Source organism: Leptosomus discolor, chromosome 1, assembly GCF_034619465.1.
Source record: "Leptosomus discolor isolate bLepDis1 chromosome 1, bLepDis1.hap2, whole genome shotgun sequence".
Lineage (NCBI taxonomy): Eukaryota > Metazoa > Chordata > Aves > Leptosomiformes > Leptosomidae > Leptosomus > Leptosomus discolor.
The window spans coordinates 207,803,526-207,827,535 of NC_141391.1; the positions used below are offsets into that span (position 1 = coordinate 207,803,526).

Genomic DNA, 24,010 nt, shown 5'->3' on the forward strand with positions numbered 1-24,010 from the left:
AAATACAAAACTTCCACTGCTCTGAATGCCAGGCTCAGAAAAGTTCAGGTGTTGGAGATTTAGGCTTTTGTATGTCTGTGTCAGACTGCCTACACATTTTGCCCTTAACAGCAACTGGAAAAAACACAGAGATGACCTAAGCAGCAGGCTATGATACCTAGTCAGGTGCTAAGGTTGTGAAGTTTTAAAGGTCTAGAACTCAAAATGCAGAATTCACTATTATATATCAAACTAGGAAATATCAAGAATGGCATGATACACCAACAGAAATGTACCAAACTGTATTTTTGATATTTATGACTACCTTAGGATCTGCCTCTTGCTATGAGTGCTCTCCAAAAATATGTGTAGACTTGGGGTAATTGGGGAGAAAAAACACACATGGGAAACAATAAGAACTTAGCTCTCAAATATTTAGATGCAAAGATAACTGCAGGCTGGAAATCTTTGAATTTATAGACATGAAGAAAGTATGAATGCATTTCTTAAAATAGCTACTCGAGTGTTTCCATCATTGATCCTCTGCTCTGATTCAGCAAGGCATTTAACTATGCAACTAATCCCCTTGACATCAATGGAAAAATGCTTCAATTGAGGCACAAGTTTAAGACTAATAGAGCAGGTCCTTGGAACCAGTTTTCTAGACATTTGAATTATTTCTCCCAGACTTTCCACGTATATTTGCAGTCTTGTCTATCATTAATATCTTTAATTCGCTATGAGTCAACCTCAAACTTCAAGCTGCAATGTTAACTTTTGAATTACACAGCCTAATTATAGTCTGTGTAATTATAGTCTAATAAAGAAAAGAAATGACAGTCTAAAAATTAGCTCACATTACAATCTAATGTTAATACTTCACCCGTCTTAAAATAAAAAGAAAAATTAAGTTTGTTACATATTCAGAGATTATTGGAGAATCTTACTTGCTTTAGATATGATTCTATGCTGATAACATGGGCCCAAAACTATTTAACAGTCTTAATATATTGGGAAAATAGATCCAAGAACATTGATGTGTGGTGTAGTTATACATAATTACTCTACAAAAGGAATTATCAACTGAGGACTATACCTGAAGTCCTTATAACATATGCATACAAGGAAAGCTGCATTTTCACTGAAGAAATCTTTAAAATGAATGCCAGGAATCCCTGAAATGTGTTTTGAGAATTGCAGAGTGTTTAAAAAATGAAAAAAGTGGTTTCATCCAGCCTGCTTTGTTTCCTCACAAAGAGAGCATATCTGCATGAAAATGGGGGTATTTTCTAGTGCAGAGGTTGAAAACACCATTATGGTTAACATATTGAAAAATTTCAGAATTAAAACTCACAACTAAAAAATACGAATTCTGTTACACGGTTCTACATCTTCTTAGTGCCACCTTGTGGAACTACAGTAACTCGCCTTGCTCACTAAGGGGTAGCATGTGGTGCCCCTTCCTCTTCTGCCATACAGCTAAAAGCATTAAGGTATAAATAACCTGCTGATATCTACCGATCTACCTCTGCTAAACTGATTATAAATAGATAGATTTATACTGCTGATTATGTGGATCCTTGAAGTCTTTACATAGTTTAGACTTAATTTTTGATGAGCCAGCAGTATCACAGAAATACAAGCAGAATTATTCAATCCTGTATGCTCACAATAACTTATTGTAGGAATATTACATAATGATGAGAAGGCTACGTCCTCTGTACCACACTGTCTCCAGAAATAAGGTCGAGTTTTTAATCTCAGCATTTTCTAGGTGTAGGTATAAATTAGCTCTGTTTTATGAGCTTACAACATTCGTCTCAAGAACAGCGGTTAAGAAAGACAAAAGCTGTGCTTTCAAAAACACTGGTAGGACTTCACAATGATGTGCTTGAATTTAAATTTGGCTGTGTCAACCCTACCAAAACTTGGGCCTTGGTCCACTTTCCAGGCTTAAGAGCAACTGTGGCAGCAGAGCCCACATACGTGCACAGAAGCTAAACCATTGCCCCATCCCTCTTCCCCTTTCCTTGCTGCCCCAGGAGCAGATCCAGCACCTTGTGTAGGAGTGTGCCAGTTGGCAGAGGCTGAAAATGTCCCAGGTTTAACTAATGGTTAAAATCTATAAAAGATTGCAGGACAGTGTCCAAGTCCATGTCTTGGCCTCATGTAGTTTACCAATATAAAAGGTGCCTTAAGACATTTAGATTAATATGATGTCTTCCTTAGAGTGTAATGCAGTTGCTGTATGCTTAGCTCGTCCTGCTGAAAGGTAGAGATGGATTTTATCTAGAAAATCCCAAAAGAGTACTCAAGTAGTCTTCTGTGACGCAGATTTGCGGCTGTAGCTCTGGTTCGAAGCATGCCAACACACTGGTTGCTTCTCCTGTCATTTCCACCAGAAGCGCTGTCCTCACCAGATCACCCCACCCCACCTCAGAAATAAGAGTAAAGCACTCAGTTTGGATCAGGTGCTTTTCTAGCTACTCATCCTGTCTCCCAGTCTTCAGATGGAGAAATTACACTGTCACCTTTTTACCAATTCAGCTGTTGAATGTTTTGCTTTGGCTGTCTGGGTTCTATTTGCTCAGTTGATCTGTTTCCTTCCTTGGTTATAATAAAGTCTCTTTGTGGAACTGAAAAACAAATAAATTCCTCCCTTCCCTAAGCTCCTTCTCTCTGACACTCAGAAGTTAGCATTCCCTGAAGAAAAAGTCTTTTTTTTGAGAGAGAGAGAGTTCCTTGTAAATTTGGTGGCTCATATCAGGAACTGGACAAAGGAGCTGACAAAGTAATTCCCTCTGTACTCTGCATTAAAAGCATTTTAGGCATTTCTTTGATAGTCAAAACAACATTTGGAGGCAGCTGAGCAGCTGGAAAGGACCAGATTAATTAGAGAGATATTTACTGTTCATATTGTTACACTAAGCCTTCTTTCTTTTTCTTTTTTTTTTTTTTTTTTTTTTTTTTTTTTTTTTTTGTTGGCTTTATAAGCCCTGGGGGAGAAATATTGCAAGTATCAGCTAAGGACTGAAAATAAAATTTAATATTCCATTGACTATTTCAAACGTTAATTTTAATCAGGTAGTCTGACTTTTTTTTCCATGCAAATAGTCTTTGTTTGAAAATAGTATATTAACCATCCCCTTTGCATAGTTACTCCCTCCATTTTTCCAGTTCTTGTATAGCATGGAAAACACTGACTGAAACTGGTTGCAAATGCCAAACAGTTGTATAAGAAGATGGAAAAGGACGGGGGGAAAGGGAAGGGCAATCGGAAATTCTCATTTCCAGCAGAACCCCTTTACAGGAAATCTTCCACTCTGGAATTATCAGTTATACAAAGTTCATGTCTAATTTTACAATGACCTGATCTTCACAGGAACATGAAAATTCCAAATGAAAACAATTTGGTGAGCTTGAAAAAGAGTATGCCAGCTAAACAGGTGAAGGGACTTTTACCCTTGTTCACATGCTGTTTCTTGGAGAATGACCTGGGAATAGAACAGTATCTTTGGATCACCTTAGAAGAGGAAGACTGAGGAATGAAAATGCTTCATGTTTAGTTCCTTCTTTTCTTAAGGGAAAAATCAAAACAAAACAACTACTGTATAACAATGGAAACTCAGCATTGCCATACAGGACCATGCTCAGGGCAACCTGACCTTGCCCCTGCTTGCAGGTCACATGTCCCATTACTGACACAAGCAGGCACTGACGATGTCTGCTGTCAGCAACTGGCAAATGTCCTAGCATGGCTGAAAGACTGGGTCTTGTGCACAGTCATGTAACAGAACGTCCTTCACAGCTAGGAATTAATGCAGTCGCTGTGCATGCTCACTCATTGTACTTCTTGCCAAACTGCGCCTGAAATCTCAGGACTGTCTATGAGAAACATTGCATAAATACAGATTTATAGATACGATCTATCCTATGGTTTAATAATAATAAAATTAATCAGGACACAGTTCACTCCTCTACTGAATTATAGGTATTTTCATTACTTTTGTCATTGGCTAAATAAATTAAATTTTCAGAAAAATAAATAGAACTGATCCTACATGCAATCCACAGGAAAACAACTTTGGGGGTTGTCTATAGCCTTGGTGTGTTTAAGAATTTGTAACAGAGCGTTCTCAGTAAATTTAGATGTAAATTTTGCATTCACAATGGCTAAAAGAGAAGAGCAGAGACAACATACGCTAGTTAAATCACACTTTAGGTAACTAGATATAAGCTGGTATGTCACATCAGTCTATGATGTGACACAAATGCATTTTAATCATCTCCCACAAAGTCTGTCTTTTTACTGAAAAAAGAAAAACAAGGTCTTCAGCCTTGTTTATAAATATGTTTCTTACAGAGAATTTATTATAGACAAACTATTGCCTTAGAGGGTTTTGGTTTGTCTTTGGTTTTGTTTTCACACAAAATAGCATCTACAGACTAAGTCTGCATCAGAAAGCATTGAGGTTATTGTTGCTTTTCCTGCCTATATGTAGGATCAAAAATACAATACGGCCAGTCTGCATTATACAATTCATTGCCTGCAAAGAGGTGGCTTCATAAAATAATTTGTAAATAAACCAAATTCTGTCTTGTTTAAAAAGATCCATTTAAATACAGTCAGAATTATTAAAAAAATACACTTGCAGCTTGCACTCCAGGTTCTTTGGTCAGTATGGATTAAATGTCTTCTTTTGTTGTGACTAATAATGAGATTATGAAGCACAGAATTCCCATCCAAGCCCCAGCAAACACTGAATACATCACTTTGAATTTGATACAAGGCTAACATGAATATGACTTCAACTAAAATTGCCAACTTCAAATAGAAGCTGAATATAGAAACAGCGGAATGGAGACACATAATAGGCTAAGAATTCAAACTGCATATGGGGGCTTATTCTGTTCGGAAAAATAACAGATATTTATTTATTGAAATGTGGGTTTTTTTCTCTGTTTTTTAAGAATAAGACCTATAAAAATGGTTATGAAAACTTCAAGAGAAAATAATTAAAAGCTCGTAACTGAATGTCATTTTCCACAACCACGTGAGTGACAAGATTGCAAAGTCAGTTTCTTATTCTTTTATTAAAGACAATCTATTCTCTATAGCACATTCAATTATCTATATTAAATTCTATCCTATATAGCACAGAAGATGAGAGAATATGACTGATTTCCTGGAGATATGGCAAAACAGGTTTTAGTCTCTTCTTTGAGACTAATCAGGATTTTGAATCCAAGATATTTTCTAAGTAGAGACTGGGGTATTTTCTGTTTGTTTCTCACCAGAATACTCATACCTTACTTGAAAGATTAATTTTTCCTTGTTTTTTGTCAAAACAGAAGTATTTTTTGCAAAATGCTATACAAAAAGTCCGTCTTAATTACATATAATAATTTTTACTCTTGATAAGATTTCTCAAACAGTGCTCCTCCATCTCAGGTACTGATGCTCGCTCCTGAAAAATAACCCTTCCTTACAACGTCTGCAGGAATCTCTAATACTTTACATTTAAGTTGCACGGTGAAATGTACAGTTCACCTAAACTTCTGCTTTCTCATTTCCCATTTCATATCCCTTTCCTCTGCTATACTTCTTGAATATATAAACACATATTTTTTGTTATCTGAATGGACTGTAACTTTGTTTCTTGAAATTTTCATTTCCTTTGTAACCTGTCATCTGTTGAGGCTGCTGCATGCACACATCTTGAGCTACCATCTGCTTGTTTCAGCTGTTCCCTTATTCTCTTGCCTACTACAAAGTTTCCCATGCTGTAACTTCTCCCTTTGAGCCCAAGTATAAAGTCACATACATATTTTTGTCTGCTTTTTCCACCAGTACATCAACAAATCTTTTAATTCAAAGATGTCCCATCCCATCTGAAACAATTCCATCTACTAACAGACTAATGCTCAGCTAATACTCAATACCCGTCTACCAGCTGGCTTAAGCTGCATTTAGAAACCAAGATTTCAATCAAGTTTTAGAGTGACTTTATAATAGTTAATACTTTAAAAAATATATTCAGTTGTGCTTGCTTAGCTGTATTACTTATTCTATTATGTGGGCAAATTCTGCAGTTTCTTTCCAGAAAGTTGTACTTTCATACCAATGTTGCAACGTTAACCTTTGGAAAACTCTAGACTGAGTGAATACACAAATGTCAGAATTGTGACGATGTAACGGGTCATTTTATAGAAAAGGATCTCTTAATCTTCATAATCATACTATTTTTTTCTCTTGTGTCCAGTTTTGCTTCTTTATCTGCAGAAACCAATTCTTAACTTTTACATTTTCTCCACTCTTGTGTTTTTAAATTAATGGGATTTGTGAGTCTCTCTTATGCGGCTCTTATAGCCGAATGTCTTACATCTTCCACGTCTATAGCTGCACTCATTACAGTCAGTTCTTGCTTACATATGACACTTCCTTCAATAAAAACTGAAAGTGAAAACTATGTATAACTTTAATTATATAGGTTCATGCAGATAAAAAAATATGATGTGAGACACAATTCCTGAATATCGTGTAGCAAGTTAGGAAAATTTCTTATTCTAGATGATACCAAGAACAGCTAGATTTATTTCTGAATTTTAAGGAGGAATTAACTGAAAATCTAGAAGAAAGATCTTTCAAGTGAAAGATCAAGAAGTTATTTTTATTTTGAGGAAAGGAAGGTATGATGGTAGTAAAACAAGGATAAAGAGAAAGACTTCAATAAACTCAGAAAACTAGCTAGCTGAGTATTGTGGGAACGTAATCTAAAGAATACAGGATTACAAGAAAACTGGCAATTTGTGAAGAGGAGTAAATTAAACATACAAGAAGAAACTGCCTAATGCAATGTAAGATTAAAGATAGTTAGAAAACCAAACACAGAAACTGAAATTGAAGATTACCTGTAAAAAACAGCAGTTTGGGAAAAAAAGATTCAGAGCAAAGCAACAACCAAATATGGTTCAATAACAGAATGCAGTTCCAAAAAGGAAAGTTATATTCTATGATGTATTTACCTAAGTGCTGCATTAAAAAAAAAAAAAAAGATAATTAAAAATATTCAGTTCTCCTGATACCACCCATGTTTCTCTAATTGTTCAAGTGCATGCTTTCAGAAAGGTAGAGATAACATACCATTATACACAATAGGGGTAATAATAAATAATTAAATGAATTTAAAGTATAACTTAGGAGAATTTGAAAGAAATTTTTTTAGCTGAAAAGACAAAAGTTGAAAAGAGAAGTTGGATGAGGGTGACAACACAAGTTTCCTAAAACGTAAGAGGAAATTATGATGAGAATTAATTGTTCTCTAATGAATGTAAAGTGAAAAGAAAAAACCCTCTAAGCTTATTTACCTTAAGGAGATTTGGGGAAAGCTTCCTAAGGCAGGTGTTGAAACAGAAAAATGTAAATACCTAAGGAAACTGTGGAAATGGATACTTTAAAGAAGAGGTTACATAAACATCATCAGGCGTGGCCTAGGTATTAAATTGCTTATTGCAGAAAGTCCCAGTCTTCCAATTCTTGAATTAGAGAAGAATACAATCAACTCACATGGCATTTCACTGCAATCCCAAATTCATAAGAACGAATGCACAGTTAGTACCTTGGGAGACTGGGATACGACGAACCTTGTGATGTCTAACCTCAACCAGTTATGCCATATGTAGCATTTTGTTTGTATTAACAAGTAAAATGCAGTCTGACTCTCTTGCTTTCATCCCAGACAAACATAACGTGCTTTCTATATTAAGTGATATCTTATCCTTCTTGCCTTGATTAATCATTTTATGCCATCTGCAGCATCAACCTCTGTGTGATACCCTGAATCAATCACTATTAATGTAGTGGTTTGGAATTGAAGATCAACAGAAATAGAAGTATCAAATAGCCCCCTCCATGCCAAATTTGAAGGAAACAAGCTGCCACTTGCATTTTATGTAACAGATACACATGATTCTAATATGACCGATAAGGTTACTTTTCAGCAAAGCTAAATTAAAACTTCCATTAGCCTTCTGCAGTTCTCAACACCACCACATGGATTTTTATCTTGCACAATAGATAAAAATGCCACGTGGTAACCCGGACAGATTCATGCTCATAATGAAACAGCAGCCTAAAGAGAAACTCAGTATCAACACACATATGTGTGTGCAGACACATGCATGAAAATCTGCACCCAGATCTTCCTGAAATAAACCCTCCTCTGCCCCAATGCACTTTCTGCTGCACCTCCTAAATCTGCAGCAATCTTGCCCAGCAAAATTATCTACACATACAGAACAGCACAGGGGATGTGATGTTGAATAGAAAAGTAGGTGAAAAAGGGAGAAGAAATATAATGAGCATGAATTCCTCAGTGAAGTCTTTAAGAAAATCCTTAGAGGTGATGTTATATAGTCTAAAGGTAAAGGGGTCAATGAAAGAGTGTGGGAAAGACTGTGGCAGACCGCTGTAATCCAACAGCATTGTCAGGGCATGGATACGTGGTAGAGGTACGTCAGTTTAGAAGATGATTGCTGAAAGCACAATGTAGAGACATTTTTCAGAAAGAGTATCCTAAAACTCACTGATTCCTAGTGGGAGAAAAGGGCTTCACTGTCCAAAGATCACAGAAAGCTAATGGAGAGAAGGCCAGAGAACAACCTATAATCCCGAAAGATTTAAAAAAATGGCTTAAATTTTATTTACCAAACTATGCCACATGCCATTCAGATATAAATGAGAATCTTGCTCAGTTTAACCCTTAATCTAATGACTTTATGTTATATCCTGTGTCACAAGTCTATCACACACTCAGAAATGCAAGAACTGTTGGGGTACACATTGACAGCTGTTAAGCCCTATTCAAAGCTGATATTAGTGTAAAGATGCTGTTTCTATTTTTGTGTTTATAAGTAACCCTAGAAAGTTACATTCATTCAGTCTGACACCTGACGAGATTCCCACAGCTACCCCAAGTGGAAATGTCATAGGCTTTTTCAGTGGTCATTTGTAGTCAGGACTAACACTTTCAGTCTTGTCTGGAATGATTCACCATTGCCTGGACTAATAGTTTTCTTTTTAGTTTTACAGTCTTGCAGTTGCACAATAATGAATTCAAACCAATGAAGGAAATGGTTCCCTCCTTTGGCAATGGCAGTAGGACGTATTTTTGTTTTAGAAGAAAGTTTTGCAAATGCTTTCTAATAGATATTTCATTTTATCATTCTATTGACATGCTGAATGCATCCCATTTGGAAGAAGCCAATGCCAGTCATAAGCTTCCCAGTGCAGTTACAGCAAGCTGGAGCCTTCTCCCATAGGACCTCTATCACTGTAGCAATTCTGTGCCCACTACATACAGATATTTTTAATGGAACTGAGCTGTTGGAAAATTTCTCTACATACCATTCCCTCTCAAATGATATTGTCAGAAAAATGTACACAAAATGAGGTTGTATTAATCATGACAGATAATTCTGTGGGAATTAAACTTGAGACCCAACTTATGGTTCTCCTCGTACCTGAGAGGTTGGATCAATCCTACCTGTGTGGGTCAGATCAATCCATCTGTCCCACACAAAGATCTATCACGCTAGGAAACTTCAAACAACTGAAAGTACACGAGGTATGTTTAAGGTCTTTCCTTACTCACATAAGTTGAGCAATCCTGCAAAATACAGATTTCAGGGTGCACAGAGTGGCTCAAAAAGCTGTAGTCAGTTTTCTATTTTCAACCTGAATTCAAAATTCTCAGGGTGCAGAACGCCTGCTGGGCCTACATTTCAATTAAATTTATATTGCTGTCTTCAGTGAAGCCATCTGTAGTATGAGTGCAAATAAAATGAAGATTTACCACCCTCATTCCTGAAATTTAGCACGTGTGTGGTATTTCACACATTTAATGCGAGTGCCCCAAATGTCACTGTAAAGGTAAACATGCCAGTTTTTAAATATCAGGCACAGCATGAAGTTGCAATCTGTGACAATAAAATTTGGCTTTATAAAGGGAAAAAGACATGTAAAGGTGAGACACAACTGTGATTTTCTACTTCAAACAGATGAAAACTAGGAATGTTCCTCCTCAAAATTGTGTTACATAAGTTTCATAATATCCCTCACATTCACACTGTAAATGATTTGTAAAGACAGAAAATTATTTTAAATATATCCGTATGCTATTTCAAACAGATTAAACCCTCTAATTTAAAGGATGGTTTTCCAGCCTCTAGATTCTAGGCTGCTCTTTTAGTAGTTTCCAATTGTTTATTGTATTCTTTCACTTCTTAACTTGAAGGTTGCACTAAGGGCACTGTAAACAAGTGCACCAAGTCATGTCATCTGATGGGCCAAAACTTACTGAAGCTTCTTTCATCCCAAGGAGTTACAAAGTAACTGACATGAAGAAGAAAATACTTTTAGAGCTGAAGCAATTTTACATCAGGAAGACGAAAACAAGGATTAATAGATTTGAATGAATGGTCTTTTGTTTGTATAAGAAAAAAAAAAAAAAAAGTAAGTTTACACCACCGGGTACCTAAGAGGGGAAGTGACTGACTGTGATATAAGACAATAAAGATTCATCTTTTATAGACTGTATGCAAAAAAAACATAAAGAAAAAATATTCAAACAAATGCTGAGCAGGCAAGAAAAAACATCAACTGATACATATGTATACTATGAAGTGCTTCTACAGTAAAACAAGGAAAACTTTTTAACACCTTACTCAAATTGAATAGTCTCTCTACAAATGATAATTATAAGATTGGTCTTACAATCAATGGGCTATTTGTGAAATAAATTATAAATTAACTGCAATAAAGACAACAGAATCTAGATCCACATATCTTTAAATATTTCATAATTTAATACGGGAAAACATCTACTATGCAATCTGAGAAGGTAACACTATGTTTGTGACTGTGAATTCACAAAATGAAAAGTGTATGTGTATGCTCATGTTAGAATGTGTCTCTCAGTGATGTTATTGTGCTCTACTGCATTAAGATTAGCATTAAATTACACAGAGAGGGAACAACAAGAGATCTTACACGTCATCATTCCAGAATCAAGTGCAGTCTTACTAAGGAGAACAGGACCACAACAATATTTTATATCAGTCTTATTTTAAAAAATATTAGAATGTTATGAAAGATTGTCAGAGGGGTTTCATTATGATTCATAAAAAATGAATTTACTGGTTCAGTCTCATTAGAAGTTTTACAACCACAAGGATTGTTACTGATTGAAAACTATAAGGAGAAAGGAAACGGTTCTCCAAATTATACCTGCAAAAACTTCCTTAATATTTCTTGTGTTTCCAATGTCACCTTGTAGAAAGCCAGTAAGGGATGGCATCTAGCAATCCAGTACTTTATTAGACAAGCAACAAAATGCAAGTGCTTACTAAAACTTGAACTTGTAGATACATATAACCTAGGTGTAGGAAATTTGCCTTGAATTGCATCGCATCTGCACTGCATTTAATTATATAAGAAAATATACTTCAACAACCAGAAATCCACACAGTGACCATTATCATCAGTAAATGTTTGTTGTATACAATAAAACCCCCAAACCCTCAATCACTAGAAGGAACAAGAAAGTGAGAGTGTATGGTACTATATATAAGAGCATAGATAAAACCAACCCAACCCTTGGCAGTGCAAATTTATAGTATTAAAGGACACAGCAAAATAACCAATTTAAATTAGTAAACCCTACATTTCATCTATTAAACTTCATAGAATAATCGGTTGTCAGGCATGTTGTGAGTAAGACCACAAATCTTAGCGCTGCAAATCTGTTTTGTTGTTTGGACTAGATGTTTTACTATACTTTCCTCTCATCATGGTAAATTAGACAGAAAATAATAAGAAATGAATCATACATCTTCCCCCTTATGCACATAATTCCTTTAGCCTGCTGGCTTTTGTTGTAACACAATAACAGCTACCAAGTCCAAATGAGAAAAGGAATCTCTTCCTATATTTTCAGAATGCAGACATTGTCACATGACAAGTTGCTACGATCTCAGTTCTTCCTTCTAATTGTCAGTTTAAAAAGTACTTTCAGCTCAGACATGAAGATTAACTAAACCCCACCATATAATTCTATGTGAAAGACTGTAATAAAGCAGACAGAAAATGATTATTCAAGGTCACTGAGTGAATCACTGGTCGAGACGGAAACCATGTCTTGCATTTCCAGTTCTCTTTTTGAAGGGATTAATTCAAATATATGAGGATTTCCAGTGAAATACTTCCACTGCTTTATACATAAGCATCCATGGCAACTGTTAGAGTGTCTTGGTGAATTGTGACCTAACATCTAGCTACTTTTTTGAAAACAAAACAAAACAAAACAAAACACCTCACAAAAACCAGGTAAAAGCACATCCCCAAACACTAGAAAGAGTAAATTGTTAGTTGTAGTGTGAACCCAGGTCATATTTAACTTTTATTTAGAAAGTGATTAATTGTCTAAATATAAACATTTACGCTGAAATGTAGTAGGAGACAATTTACGAAGCTAATTATTTCAGACACACACACATATTCATGCATTTGTACACTTGTAAGTATGCAAAAGCCAGACCAGAAATTTGATTAGATTGAAAAACTAAAATCAAAACCAGCACAAGTAATAACCCAATCTAATCTGAACAACACAACTCATCCAGTGATTCTTGTGTCAAGCCCATAATACTGGTTGAATCTCAGATCAAATTGCACCAATAGACAGCCATCCCTCTCCTAACTAAGATATTTAAATGTGTAAGTAACCTCACTGGGACAAATGTGGTTTTTTTCCAGTCCAAATGTATTCAGATTCTAACCTTGAGATGTGGTTTTGCCTTTGCCTGATAAGCAACAACAACACATAGAAAATATTCACAGTGAGGAGGTATACCTATATCTCGTATCATTTAGCTACCTGTGTTTTCACTTGAAAATGCAAGGGTTACACTAATACAAGAAAAATGTTTTTTAAAAAAATTAATTCTTTACGGCTTATGGTATACTTCTGTACTGCTTGACACCAATGAGTCACAACGTGTAAAATATTAAATGTATTTTATGGTCTTCTCAAGGAAATGTTTTATAGATTGAGAAAGCCTTAAGTGCCCTAAGGTTCAATACTAATATGTTTTTTAAAAGTACTTTATACACATACCAATAATGCTTTCACTTCCATATTTAAATGTTCCTCTTTGTGCTGTTCTATTGTATGTAATAAATTCTTTCATCTATCACTTACTTTTTTGTCTTCATTATATTTATGGAAAATTTCTTGTGCTCTTTCTTCACCACCATCCGTAAACAACATAATAATCTTATTGCAGTTAGCTCTAGAGACACTGTGCTGTAGGAGATACAAAGAGAAGCTTTTTTTAATTTCAGGCTATAAGGAATAACAGCTGTTATATTTGATGGCTTTCATATCACATTCTTACTACTTCAACCCGGTAACAGTAAAACTTCCAAAGTCTTTTAGGATTTCATTCAATAACCTTTTCTGAACGAAAAATAAAATAAAATAAAATAAAACAAAACAAAATAAAAAAAAATAAAATAAAATAAAATAAAATAAAATAAAATAAACCCAGAACAGTTAAATGTGACTCATTTCAGATCTGGCCCAACACAGAGGAATGGGGCTCTGGTGGTTCCTCACACTTCTACCAACCCAGAAGAAGCTCTTTAGCTCATACCCATCACATCAACCCCACAGTGTTCCTCTACAGATGTTCTGCATAAGACTTGTACAGTGAGAGCCTCTAAATATTTTTACTTTTCTGTTTTCTCAACCCGACTTTTTCCTTTTCCTTCCTGAATTTTACTTTTTTTTCTCCTAAACTTCTACTCACAGAAACTATCAAGCTCACTGACCATTTAAATGCAAACTCTGACAATTTAGGCATCCTATAGGTACATTTAGAAAACTCTACCTTAGAAATATGTTTGCATTTGCTACTTCTGTCACATTTCATTAAAAAAGCTCCATCTTTCACTTCTTTAATTCTTTCCTGGGATGATGATGATGATGATGATGATGATTATTTAATAAATTGAAATGAATAGCTACACTTTAGAAAAGTATTTTAGAATCGGGTTTGTAGAATATATTACAGCCAAGGTAAGGTTGCCTAGTGTTAAGATTTCTCCATCACCTACTTTTATATTTAGATTGCAACTCAGAGATGAAGAAGTGACCATGTTCCATTATTTCTGGAGAGCAAGCCTGGAACAGAGGGAACAGAGAAGAAACTCCTCTGACTCCTAATTCAGCAGCCAAAGTATCTAGTAAATCTACTGGGAAAAATGCAGTGTGTTGTGCAAAGGAATAAAAACGTTGTTCTACAGCCAGAACAATGAAGAAATGAATAGGAACTTTGGCTTCTCATGAAATGATCCAAAGGCTCCTCTTTTGGCATTCATCTTCTTTCCTTATTCCCTAAAAATTAAGAGTCTAGTCTAAGCAAACTGTTAATGGATTTTACAGCCAGCATTCTTTGAGCATTCATAGAAATGCTCCTAGTCAGACATATCTTGGTAATTCTCAGTAGTTGGATGTGATAGAGTAAAACCCTTAGAGATTCAGTAAAATAAATTCAACTTCCCCTTCCACCAGCCTGAATTTTGCTCTATGAATGTACTATTTACTTACAAAGTACCTGTTTATCCCTTGCTTTAGTCTTTGTTATTAGATAGTGACTAATTGTCACCTGGCTGCTCAGGTTAGATGATCCTACTTCCCTTTGTCACTTTTCATCCTACTCTCTGATCTGTTTCCTTCTTCTTCTCTGATAAAGAAACTGAAACACCAAAGCGAGCCCTCAAACATCAGCCAATGGTTCTCAATATTGCAGCTCCAGAGTTCTAAAATGATCCCAGAAAACTAAAACACAAAAACTTTTTTTTGCAATCACTGTATTAACAGATAAATAATTATTCCTCAGAGATGATTTGTATCGGTAGTTCAAGATTCAGTGAGCAACTACTTATTTAATAATTTGAAGAAAACAAGTTGTACGTAACAACATATAACAACCACCTTAAATCAATGCATTCTCTCCAATCTCATCAGTATACTGTGTTTCATTTGGAATTAAATAATTTATGACCATTTTTTGCTTGTGAAATATAACCTACAAGATACTGCTTTGTGCAGCAATCTTTTTGATATTAAAAAAGTAATAAAAGTAGTTTTGGATACTTCATAAAAAAAGAAACTCTCCTACATTCACAGTGATTAAATATATGGGCCAAAATAAAATCAGAGGGAAACCAAGGAGATGACAAAGAAGGGGACCAAAGCCTGCTCATATTATAAAACTTTCCTTCTAATTTTGAAATCAGCACTACCGTGGACAACACGAACTTGAGCTAGTCTTTGTTTTAACTGATTTTTCTAGTTTTTTTCCAGCAGCTTACTTAGCATATGCTTATACTGTATCAGCAAAATGCAGTGTTTGAACTCCTAGTACTTACAGAAGGGCATTTACTTACACTACACCGTTCAGACACTAAAGTCATGTCAAGGAAAACAATTCCAAGATTTTAGCCTCCAAACAATATTGGAAATCTGAATTTCAGTAAATTCAAATCATATGTTACTTTCCCACCATGAAACATTTCCATCCTGATGAATGAACGTAACACATCAGTCTCTTACAAGGGACCCAGAGGAAGGCAGAACTGCCTTTAGAACACACTTTTCCCCCGTTTGCAGAGATACTGGCTCAGGGAGTGAATATAAGTGATTTTGCAAAGCTTACACAGTAATTTCATCATTTTTCTGAACAGTTTACTTCAGCAGTCCAATGGATGTCTCTTCCCTCCCACCACAGACCACAGCTGAAGAGGAATGTGTTGCCTATACAGCAGCCTTCCCAGGACAAAATCTGGCTTCTTAGCTTAAACCACAGAAGAATACCAGTTGGAACTGAGCCTACATATTCATTTTTAGCTCTCTCTTGCACTTGATAAAGGCTTCATTTTTTTTTTTCCAAACAAGCAAGCAAGACTTGATCCATTTTATATTATGGCTAAAGTTGCTTTTTTTATATATGTTTCACATCCTTAAAACTAACTCATTAAGTCACAGGTCAGGATTATACCTTGTGCCATGACACTTTAGGAATGCATTTTTTCATTATGAATTTCATGCCTCTGAGGAAGGAAAAGGTAAACCAAAGCAAAAATCAACTACTCAAATCAGGGAGAGATGATTTCAAGATAATTTTTTTGACAAATTGTAGTTATTATGGTATGTGGTATTCAGGAAAATTGTTTGAAATAACTGTCATCCAGAAACAGCACTCACAACATCATTATGAAAATTTGAGCTGTTAAAAAAATATTCCATTTCAATGAACCTTAAAAAAACTGGACTATTTGAATTTATAAATATACAACTGGAAAATCTCCCTAAGCATTATTTTTTTTTATTATTTGTTTAAGCCTGTATTATATTGTCCTATTGCATTGTCTTGTCACAAGAGTCCAGTGTTAACTTCATCCCTAGCTCCTTACTCTTCCTGCCAGGTGGACTTGCCCACATCTGAAGAGGAAAACTGTATTTTTATAACCTAGTGCAATCTCTTCATTTCCCTTGATATATACATCCACAATGTCCAGCCATAATTTACAGGCTTGCAGACATTACATGAAGCTAATCACACCTCTGTCTCCAGCTGCGACAGAGATGGTCCCCTTATGAGACAGATCTCCAATTATTTTTTTTAGTCCTACAAACAAGTCCACTTTGAGGCTTCCCCTGTGTTCAGGTCTTAACACTGCCTATACACAGAGTATGCATCTGATCCTGCACCAAATGTAATACATAATGTTAATCAAATAGAAATACTGTGAGGAACACGCTGTCTTTGGCAAAATTTCTTGTGTCTTCCTGGTTTTCTCTGCATGAGATGGATGAAGAAAAGGGGAAATGCCTTTCAGCCTGGTCTGAAAAAGTCCAACGGCTTTCAAAATTCTGTTTGCAGTTTTATATAACCATCAGCAGAGGGCACCCAATCATTTCCCCACCAAACACCTCTGCTCAGCTACGTAGTGAACTGTTGAGAAAATACCCTTGAAAACTTTGTATTTTCTTTTCCTTCATCAAAATTTAACAAGATAGAATTTTTTCAGCCATCTATAGCCCTAAGCTGCATACACAATGGCAGGGAAGCACCCTGCAGTCCAGAATATTGCAGATTACTGGAAAAATTTAAATACTTGTACACTGAGAGACAACACTGATATAATAAAAAAATAAAAACCAAAAAAACCCAGCAAACAGAAATAAGAAGAATACACTTCTTAAGTGCTGTAAATTGGTATAGCTTTATTTACGCTACGGCAAAGATGCAATATGCAGTCTTTATGAAGGTGAAAAGTAGATATTTTTTTAAAAAAAACAACTACACAGACTATTAAAAAATGACTAATAAAACCTCAGCGTTTGGTCAATGGGAAACATCACTACTCAGAAAACTAGTTTTTGGGTGCAAATTAGAAAGTACAATATAATCAAAGCATGGAAACAATACATTTAATTTTTGAGGAAAATATTCTTTTTATACATGAGAAAGGGAATCGAATTAGAATACTCTCAAGTGCCTAATATTCCTCTGGTAAGTCAGTCATTTACCTCCCTCTGTCCTGCTCAAGCCATGGTCAACTATTTATGACTTGTAATAAGTATAAAATTGCAGGTTAACTAAACATTGCTAGAGGATACTGTGGTAAAATTGAAATGATAATACTGTAACACAGGGCCTTCGATTTTAAAATTACCTGTAAATCAACCACTACCACAGCTATGTGCCAACTGAGAATCACATGTTCAATGAGAAACTAGCTGAATGAATGAAGTAAAAACAGTACAGCACATTGAAAACCAAATGTACTCCCAAATTTTAGCAATCTGCCAGGGGATCTGCAAAGAAAAAAACCCCATATTGTTGGGATGAATTTATTTGCTAAATAGAGGTTTGCAATTCTACCACGTAGTTACATAACGGAGGAGCGTGCAGTGGGCATCTGAACATTCACGTTCTCCTTCACTTTACAGCAGAGAGATGACTTTCATACTTACATTCAGCAGCTGTTCAAAAGCATAGCTAAAGCCTTTTTTGTAATCTGTAATTCCTTTAGCAGAGATTTTATAGACAGCTTCTTTCAGTTTCTTCTTGTTCCTCACATTAGCTTGGACAAGATGATTAAAGCAACTGACATTCTGAGCATTATTGTTAAACTGTAAAATAAACAGAAATAGTATTAAAGATGGTTAATTCTTTTTTCCAGTACTGTAGTAGTAAAGGCTAATGGTTTCTTGATCCATGAGATAAAGCACGTCACACCTGGATTTTCATTTCCACTACATTGAGAATGCCCAGCAGAGTCTGGGGATTTCAAAAGTGGGCAATAAATATACTTTTTTTTTTTTTTTTTAAAAAAAAAAAAGGTATTTGTTGCTTCACTGTTTGTTGCAATCCAAAAAACTCTACTATATTGGAAAAAATCACACAAATATTGTTTCAAGCTCACATAATGAATCGATCTGAGAAAAGCAGAGTTAGGGAGAGAAAAAAAATGGGGAAATATTATTTTATTCACTGAAAAATACTGCTTGAATTATCAGGTGACATCCATATTGCACGTATTAGTCTGCTGTTTTACAGTAAAACCTGCAGATCATAATTGATTAGTACATATACCTTACAGAAAACAAAATACACTCTTGGGACAAAGGAAGCACATAAAAGTATAGCTGTAAATACGAGGATATTGTTAATAACAGTACAAATTTCTGTGTTGAGAACACACATATTTGGGCTCTCTTACCCATATATTCGTAAAGAGTACTCCCTGAAAAATTCATATATAAGAGATACTGACATTATTTAAAAACATACATAGAACATTTTTTTATGTGCAAAGTGTTATCTGCACAAGTAGAAATCAGTTTAAGATCTCTTTAAAATTTGTCCCTGCATAAATATACATACATACACGTATAAGTACGAATATATATATATATATATACGTATATATATCTCCTGGTAGAGAGTCAGGATGCTGAAACCCATCTCACTTTTTAGCTCACTCTGTATCTGTCTGTCCAAAGTCAAAGATGAGACTTCTCTTAAAAAATGCTGCAGCATGTACGATTCTAACTGTAGCCTTGAATGAAATTGCATATTACTACACATAAACTGTGTTTAATTCTATTTGAATGAAAATCTCCTTTTAACTACAGTACAGTCATTTTTATTTAAGATACTCTTGACTAATATTACTAATACTATCGTCTTGGCCAATTTTTGAAGTGTTTTATCTATCCAGATTTCTTATGTGAGCCTTTTTTCTCACTGGCAAATAAGATGTCGAAAAAACTCTGTAAAACTCCATCTCAGTAAAGGCACTAAAATCCAGACCTCCTAACTTATGTTTCAGCTACAAACAGATTACTATGCCTCTTCCTGATTAAGGTTCTTCAATGAAAGTAAATGTAAACATAATTTTTTGCTGCAATCTGGGGCAAAGTCTTCAAATAACTTAAAAATCAGGCCCTGTTGACTTAAGTCACAATACTGCTAATAAGATCAATAGTACTGTATAGGAGATAAGGTAAATAAGGTCACAGATTTCAATAACTGATCAGACTACATACATGTCTAAAATAAATCATTAAGTACCAGGCAAAAAGTACAGAGAGAGAACTGCTATCAGCAGCAAACATCAACTTTCATTGTAATTGCAGGACACTTACAATGAACAGAACATAAAAGAATGAACGGACTGATAATATCAAACTATTTTTAATAATGCATAATAATTCAATTCAATAGATATGCAGACTTTTCCATGTCCTGGAATCAGATGTGTACAGATGCATGCTCCTTGCCTTTAGAACCAACCAAAAAAATGTGAACTACCAGTAATTTTTATCCAACATCCACTTTAATCAATGAGACTTCTGCTATCAAATTAGTAGGAGGAAATGTATAACAGAAATGGAGTACAGCTTATGGCAGCGATGACTGACAGAGAAAGGCATCATCCTCAGCATAGCCTAATTTGTTCGACATCCTTCTTGAAAATAGCCACAAGCTGAAACTGTGGGGTTTTGGGCTGTAAGTGAGCAAATCCAGGCACTATTATGAGAGTATTTGCTGTGCTGGATTCTTACTTGAGTGTATACATCTAATTTCTTATTCTCACAAAATGGATGTGTCAAAGTGCCCCATGAACCAGCCACTTTAAGGCACGCATTTTTCTGCCTCCTTCTAATATCATTGTCATATCACAGGCCACTCCTGCGTGAATGTAGAACTTAAACAAGAAAAGCCACTATTTCGATTTTGACCATTAAGTAGTTCACAGTTAATCTAATATGTTGTCATCTTCATATTGTATTTATTTTTCTAGTGAGCTTATTTTTGCTCATTCCTCATGGGATAATATTGTCTTTTGGTGATTTACTGATATTTTTATGGTATAGTTGCTGTTTTCCTGAGGACTGTATTAACTAAAAAATTGTATTGATTCTTGCCACGCAGAATACACTATGAGAATACCCATATAAGAATCTTCATACAGCCTTCCAATTAATAGGGACAGTTACTACTCTGTCCCAGTGTTTTAGCTCTGGTCCCCCGGTGATGAAAATCTGTGGGAGCAAGTTATTCTCAAACGACTTTATGCAAAGTTTTCTGCCCCTCTTTCTATAATATGCAGTTCCCAATGTGTCACAAGCGGAGAACTGTTTCCAAAACCATGCAAAACATGAAGAAGTGCTTTAACTTTGAAAAATGCAATGTTATACTTGACCAAGTATCCTACAGAAGAGTCAGTTTTATATAATAATATGACAAATGTTGCTTATTTATTTTTGTAAAATTCTATTTATTGGGGCTTTAATTTTCATAATACTACATATTATAGTATTGTGTATCTAAACTATTTACAGTAACAAAAGTATGAAAACAGGATAAGATAATGAAGATTAAAAATATTTTCCAGTTCTCCCAGTGTCACAATGCAAACTTCACTTTTAAAACAAATGAACACATGGAATCGGATTACATATAACCAAATTTTCAGCCTGAATATTCCTTTATTGTATGCCATGTTTCCCAGAAAAGAATATTTTGGTAGGCTCAACCCTCTGCTGTGATTAAAATGTAAGACTTCCAGCAGAACTTTAACATTTCCACTCTGTGTTTTTTAAATCCATTATCTTTTATAAAAATTATTTCCCCAGACTCACACAGATTATGGTCATTCTTTTTTCCATTTCTCCTTGATATCTTGTGATGATTTTTATTTGTTGTGAATAAGCAGCTTGTTTTGCTGCTGAAGTAAAATCACGAGACGACCACACAATCAATTAACTTTGATGCAAAACAGTGACACACTCAACGCTGCTTCTTACAGATGCTTCTTACAGAAGCAACCAATAAATCACCAGATGATTATTTGGTGCATTAACCATGTGGGACTGAAAGCAGTATTGTGCTGTGGGATTATTTCAGCTTGCCTTGACATAATTTTGAAGCCATGATGTGAAAATTACTAATGTAATTTTAAAAAGACAAGATCTGAAAACTAATTCTAATCATGAGATGGGATGAAAGTACAGATCTTCTACTTGGAACATAGAAGAGAAACACTAGTTGGTCGGTAGCTCTGCTCTACAAAAGCCAATTTCATCTGAAAAAGTAGAGTGAAAACACTGCTCCATCAGTGACATTATATGCAAATTATTTAATGAGCTAATGTAAAATAATCATAAGGTCAATCTTATGGCCAGTGCATGCCTTGCCTTGGACTACAGCAAACAGCAGTTTAGATGTTCATGTGAAAATTTAGTGACAAAAGAGAATTTCTCCCTGAAATGCCAATAACATTAAACTGCAAACCTAAATTGCTTGCTAGCAGTCCCGCAAATGTATCAGGATAATTATTTCTGTGAAGGTCAAGTATCTAGCATATGGATTGGTAACTGCAGATACAAAAATGCCGTTTTAAAACTTGACAGGAATACTGGCTCAAACTGTTAAAGCAGTTGACAAGTAACCTGTACTATACTAACACATGATGCAAACTGAAGGAGAGAAATAACACATTTGTAGAATGGAGAGTTACATCAACCAAAGTCTGCAAATGCTGCAATTTAATGAAGAAAAGATATGAGCCAGCTGTTTTCAAATACATCAGTCAACATTAACGTTGATGCCAGTCAACAAAGCAGATGAGAAGGGTTTTTGATTAGATAAAGGAATCAGTAGAGGGAAAAACAATCCTCCAAAATGAACATTTATCTGTTTGCTAACAGGTGAAGGCAGGTCTGAAGGTTGAAGTGTGACTGATAAAAATGTCCAAAGGCGGGAACAAAATTCAGGGCTACATTTAATTAATTTGAACTCAAGAAAAAAACCTGAAGTATCTGAAGGATTTCAAGTGTAAAAGCCTTCAGATGGCTCTTAAAACTGGATTTTGTTATTTCGCTCTTTAACCAGATGACTTTGTGACAAATACCAGGACCATTCATAACTTTGAATTAGTCAAACTGAGTCAGCTTCCAGTTACAATAATCTGAAATATCATAGCAATAGTGGCATTATAATTTTTCACACATTAAGATAGCTAAAGCCAAAATACCCGCAATAAGCCTTTAACAATTACTGGTCACATTACCTGTCTTCTAAGTACTACGATAAGGCTTATTTGCACTATTTATTGAAAACCAGTTAGCAATATACTCAGTTACTTAACTGGAAGAAAGAACATGCAACATTTCAAAAACCAGTTGCACTTCAGAATGTCCATGTTCTTACAAAATCAAGTCCTATCAAAGCTGTAAAATTAAAGCAAATACAACCTATACTTCACTGAATAAAATACTCTCAATGTATCGATACAAAATATGTCAGCTGAGTATTCATCAGACGGGCATTTCCCCCTAATTACTGCAGTAAAGACAAACATACATCACAGAAATGCTATTCTGGTAAAAAGAAAATAAATGGAATTTGCGTTCAATGCTGTGGGCTCAGTCACTGACAAGACAGACAACATTTGGAGGAAAACCATCCAATAGTTAAAATCTAAAGCCACCCTATATGGTATGTCAGCACCAGTGACAGCTTCTACTTTTTCAACTACATAAAAAGCTTATTCCTTATTTAAGCTAAAATAACAGCGGCTTGCAGCAAAACCCTTGGAAATCATGGAAAACAGGATAACCTTAGATTTATTTTAAAGTATCATAAAGTATTAATATAATTAAATTTGTCTTGTAATTATATAGCAAGGTAGAGGATCTAGATGTATTTTTCACTAGACTATTTCTCACTACCCAATTTAATTACACCCTTTTGCAGTCTCTACCTTTGGGATCTCCCAGAACGATTGTCAGGCCTGAGGAAATGAAGAGTTCCTGTTCACAGGTTTGGGCAGGAATACCCAGGCCTGTTAGTAGGGCACTAAGGGTGTAGAGAACTTCATCTAGTTGACCTCAAACCACCAGTATAATCTTTGGCCGTATATGGCACAACTCAATAATTCGAAAAACAAGTTAATCACTTCAACTTAACTTGAAACTCTGAACAAAGGGGTTTGAGTTTAATGCTGCTTGAACCTTGCCATTCTGGAGAAGGCTAGAAACAGAAATACTAATCTGACAGTTGTACAAAGCCTTTGTCTTTATCATCCTGTTCAGAAAAGGATTGAATTGCAAAACCAGTGGAAAATTAAACACAACTGCAGTGAAATATCTAAATGCTAGAGACCTTTCCCCTCCCTTGCCTGGTACCATTGAGCTGTGGGCTCCTCCAGACACATGGAACCCTACAATCCATAGAGCGCCAAGAGTTAGACTGATGGACAAGAGAAGGGCTTGTCATTCTGAAATCCTTTTCTGATGCCAGAATAGTTACTTCTGCATTGCTAAAAGACTTCCCTTTTCCAGAGTCTCAGTCTGGAAATCTTTCTTTAAAATTATTAAAACTCCTACCC

At 35.2% G+C, this 24,010-nt stretch overlaps 1 protein-coding gene across 5 annotated transcripts in view; it reads right to left on the reverse strand.

The window, feature by feature from the left end:
- Positions 1-24,010, reverse strand: part of CACNA2D1 (calcium voltage-gated channel auxiliary subunit alpha2delta 1) — a 428,163-nt gene that overhangs the window by 69,883 nt on the left and 334,270 nt on the right. For all 5 annotated transcript variants that reach the window (XM_086474480.1, XM_086474471.1, XM_086474465.1 and 2 more), the window contains exons 11-12: positions 18,084-18,242; positions 13,239-13,343 (exon numbers count right to left, since the gene is read on the reverse strand). In XM_086474480.1, the coding sequence (XP_086330606.1) occupies positions 13,239-13,343; positions 18,084-18,242 (264 nt within the window). The remainder of the gene's footprint in view (positions 1-13,238; positions 13,344-18,083; positions 18,243-24,010) is intronic.